Source organism: Frankliniella occidentalis, unplaced genomic scaffold (assembly GCF_000697945.3).
Source record: "Frankliniella occidentalis isolate FOCC.00 unplaced genomic scaffold, Focc_3.1 Scaffold60, whole genome shotgun sequence".
In the NCBI taxonomy this organism is placed as follows: domain Eukaryota; kingdom Metazoa; phylum Arthropoda; class Insecta; order Thysanoptera; family Thripidae; genus Frankliniella; species Frankliniella occidentalis.
In genome coordinates this window covers 1349609-1353206 of record NW_026267190.1, presented here as the reverse complement: position 1 = coordinate 1353206, position 3598 = coordinate 1349609, and the positions used below count along the sequence as shown (strand labels likewise).

Below are 3598 nucleotides of genomic sequence, written 5' to 3'. Positions count from 1 at the left end.
TAGGCAGGAGAGACAGTGGAGGCGTTGAGTGCTTGCCCTTGCCTAACCGCCGTGGAAAAGGGGGAAGTAAATGACCAGCGGGGCTTCTATTTCCTGCGCACCGCTGGGAGCGCCTTGCGGTGGAAGGATAGGCCACGCCGCGAGACAACGGGGCGTGGCGGGACTGCCCGCCGCGCAAGGGCTACGGGCGGGCTGCTTTCGCGCGCCTCCTGTCGGCTGCCTCCCTTCGAGGAGCGGCTACGGCCGGAGGGTACCGGGTAGGCAACTCCCAGTTGGACAGTTGAGTCTAGCGGGCTCGTCTACCCATCCGGGGATGGAGGTGTGGAGGGTACACCAACCACACGACGCCGCGGCGGGGATCGTGGCGGAAATATTTACCTTCTTTTCACGGCGCCCGCTCCAAAGAATCCGCGTACAGCTGCCTATTGGTCCGCGGGCGCCGCCGCACCGGCATCGCCACTCAATGCCAACCCGGCGGTGGCTTACTTAAATTTCGCGCATTCCCACTGCTGCCTCGTCCGTGTGGGACACCCCTCCTCCCGGCCCCTCCCCCGACCTCTCCCTGGCGCAGTGCGCACGGTAGCGCCGGAGCGCGCGCCCCGGTTGGGCTGGGCCGGCCCGGGGCTGGGCCCCGAGCAGCTCCCCGGCGCTACCTCTGTTTAACCCCTCAAGAATTTTCATTATCCACCAACTGGGAATAAAATTCTCTTTCGGTGTGGAATGGTAGGCCTCCGCCCCCGCAGCGGGGCGTGGCGTGGCGCCGCCTCGCCTTCTCTTCTCTGTGCCGCCGTCATGCCATTCATAATTTTGCTGCTTCCCTTTCCCGCGTCGAGTCACTAATGGTCACTTTTCTTTGTTGGCGCGTCTTCCTGCCTCCCCTTCTCTTCGCCAATCCGACGGGTGTTATTCACCTCTTTTCGCGCGAATAACAAAACTGGGAGATTCAGTGATTATGAATATAATTGGCATATATATTTAGCATAGATTAATACAGGTACAAGAAAAAGATGTATTGTCTCTAAATGACAAAAACAATTTTTGTTCATTTTTTTATGCATCTTGCATTGGACAGAAAATGTCCCTTGCTACTTAGAGTGTAAGAGTTCAGTCTTCAGTTTTGGGGATGGCATTGGTGTGCCTCTGCCCACCAGTTAGCATCTTGGTAACACACTGAATAAGTTGGCTCCTAAAGTCACACAGTATTCCATAATTATGATCAGGTTGATTAAGAGTTTCTGCTATGACGAAATAATCTAAACAATCTTTCAGAGCTCTTCTAAGAGCTAAGATGCGATGGTAATCCCTGTGAAAAGAAAAGTCAATTATTAGTGAACAGCCTTATAATAATTTGGAGGATAAAAAAATCAATTAGTACTAAACAACTTACTCCTTTTCTAGACTAAGAGCTACCCAGTTCTTATGCCAAGCCTTGACTTCAATTCTGTCAGATTCAACTTCCTAAAAAAAAATCAATTTAGAGAAAGTAAACGTAAAACTTAAAAGACTTGTAAATTTTCCAAGACAATAAATAAATATGAGCTGATGTAACTCACCACAGCTTTAAAAGAAAATGGTAAAAATAAGAGGACGGACAATGGGGAAATGACAGATGTATCTTTAGTGGACAATAGGTTCCCTCTCACAACATGGCCATTCAAGTACATGAGAAAAGGGGACTCTAAGTTTTCAAATTTTGAATTGATACTACTAGACTTGACCATTGCTGTAATACCAGACCTGAAAAGGTAAATAGAATTTCGGACATTGTTAAACAGGTTAAGGGGAATGGTAAGATTCAATTTTTATTTGAATGAACATACTTATCTCGCAGGGAAACTGTCATTGATTTCCCATGGGATTTCACCAGAAGGGATCCAAAAGACTTCAAAATAATTGACAACACAAGCTGCTCATTACAGTTTTCATTAAGAGTGGAATATTTTAATGCAGGGCTCATTGACTTAATTTGCTTTCCCAAAAAACTTTTCAAAACTGTAAAAGTAGGGTACAATATGAGCATGAAAAAAGATAATCCTCGTTACTGGTCAATTTTATCATTTTTACAGAAGTTGCATACCTCTAGTTTGTCTGAAAGATGGTGTATTATTATTCTTTATATCGTTAACTGCATTACTCTTTGCAAGGTGGTCACTTGACTCATGGTATGATTCTTTCAACAAGCGTTCAAGAGTAGCTCTTGATTCACTCACTTCGCGTCGTGAAGATAACATTAGTGGGGTCTCTTCAGCAGCTATTATAGACAGGGTTTTGTCAAAACACCTAGAAAATTATTTTCAAAATAAAACATTATGCAAGTTTTCTACTCGTTTTCCACCCTAATTGATATTTTGTGCTCCTACCTAAAAATAGAACTATAGATGAGTGCTAAAGCTGATGGTAGAGAAGAACTCATTCGCATTACTGCCAATGCTAATGGAGTTGGCTTCTCATCGGGATGTGAAAGTAAGGACACTGTTTGGAGGGTGTGAACGGCATGCCTGACATCTCTTTCACTGGGAGGGGTGGGAAATTCTTTCAATAATTTATTTGCTTGGATATCAGGATTCACCATCTGAAAAAAAAATCTTATATATATTAAAAGGAATGTACGTGCACTTAAATTTAAAAAAAAAAAATAACAGATAAAAATAATACCTTAATACTAAGAACAAGATACTCCAGACTTTCAGTCAAAATACTGGGCAGCTCATAGCTTTCCATTTCAGAAAACTTCTCTTTGGTGAAAAGATGGAAGCTTTCACCAGGTTGTACTCTTCCAGCTCTTCCTTTACGCTGTAGTACATTGGCTTTTGTAACCCACTCAGAACTCATCCTGACAGATGACCAGCCACCAGGAGATAGCACATTTCTGTAAGGACAAAGAGCGAGACATTTAAAACTTTTCATGTTCTTGAATGTAATAATTAATGAATTAATATTGATCCACCCAAATAACTACAGAGGAAGAGAGTGATTTACCTCTTAGGTTTCTTGTGAATTCCACAGTCAATTACGTACACAATGTCAGGGAATGTTAAGCTGGTTTCTGCAATATTGGTTGCCAAAATAACTTTTCTTTTGCCATTAGGTGCTGGTTCAAATGCTGCAGAGCAATCCCGAAACATACTATGTACAGGTACAATAAGCATATTTGCCTCCCTTGATAAAATTTTTTGAAGCTCAGACATTTCATTCCAGCCGCTCACAAAAATTAATATTCCTCCAGCAGGTTTGGTATAATTAATCCATGACACAATCCTCCTCACCTAATGAAAACAATTGTTCTGAAGTGAGAGATATGCAAACACAGAAGAAAAACATAAATTGTTATCTTAATATTATCTTACCTGTTCAAAATTAACCTTTAAATCACTATTCTCTTTCTCTATTTGTTTTTGATAAGCTACTAGGTTTGTAGGAAGATCATCCAAAAAATGCATTTTTACTGGAAAAGTGCGGCCTGGCACTGTGCAAATCTGCACCTTTCCAAAGCAATTGAAATACGACTCAAACATAGTTGTGTCCACTGTAGCACTCATGATTATGACACGGAGATCTTTATTAGTCATCATGGCTTGCTTCAGCAAAGTCTACCAAA

The 3598-nt window shown here is 42.6% G+C and overlaps 1 protein-coding gene across 1 annotated transcript in view; it reads right to left on the bottom strand.

Annotated features, from left to right (window-relative positions):
- Positions 1–942: 942 nt before the first annotated feature.
- Positions 943–3598, bottom strand: part of LOC113209740 (ATP-dependent RNA helicase DHX30) — an 11753-nt gene continuing 9097 nt past the window's right edge. Inside the window, exons 8-16 of the mRNA XM_026427409.2 lie at positions 3348–3590; positions 2980–3266; positions 2656–2869; positions 2361–2572; positions 2078–2280; positions 1821–1992; positions 1554–1737; positions 1388–1458; positions 943–1303 (exon numbers count right to left, since the gene is read on the bottom strand). Of these exons, the coding sequence (XP_026283194.1) occupies positions 1105–1303; positions 1388–1458; positions 1554–1737; positions 1821–1992; positions 2078–2280; positions 2361–2572; positions 2656–2869; positions 2980–3266; positions 3348–3590 (1785 nt within the window). The 3' untranslated portion in view covers positions 943–1104. The remainder of the gene's footprint in view (positions 1304–1387; positions 1459–1553; positions 1738–1820; positions 1993–2077; positions 2281–2360; positions 2573–2655; positions 2870–2979; positions 3267–3347; positions 3591–3598) is intronic.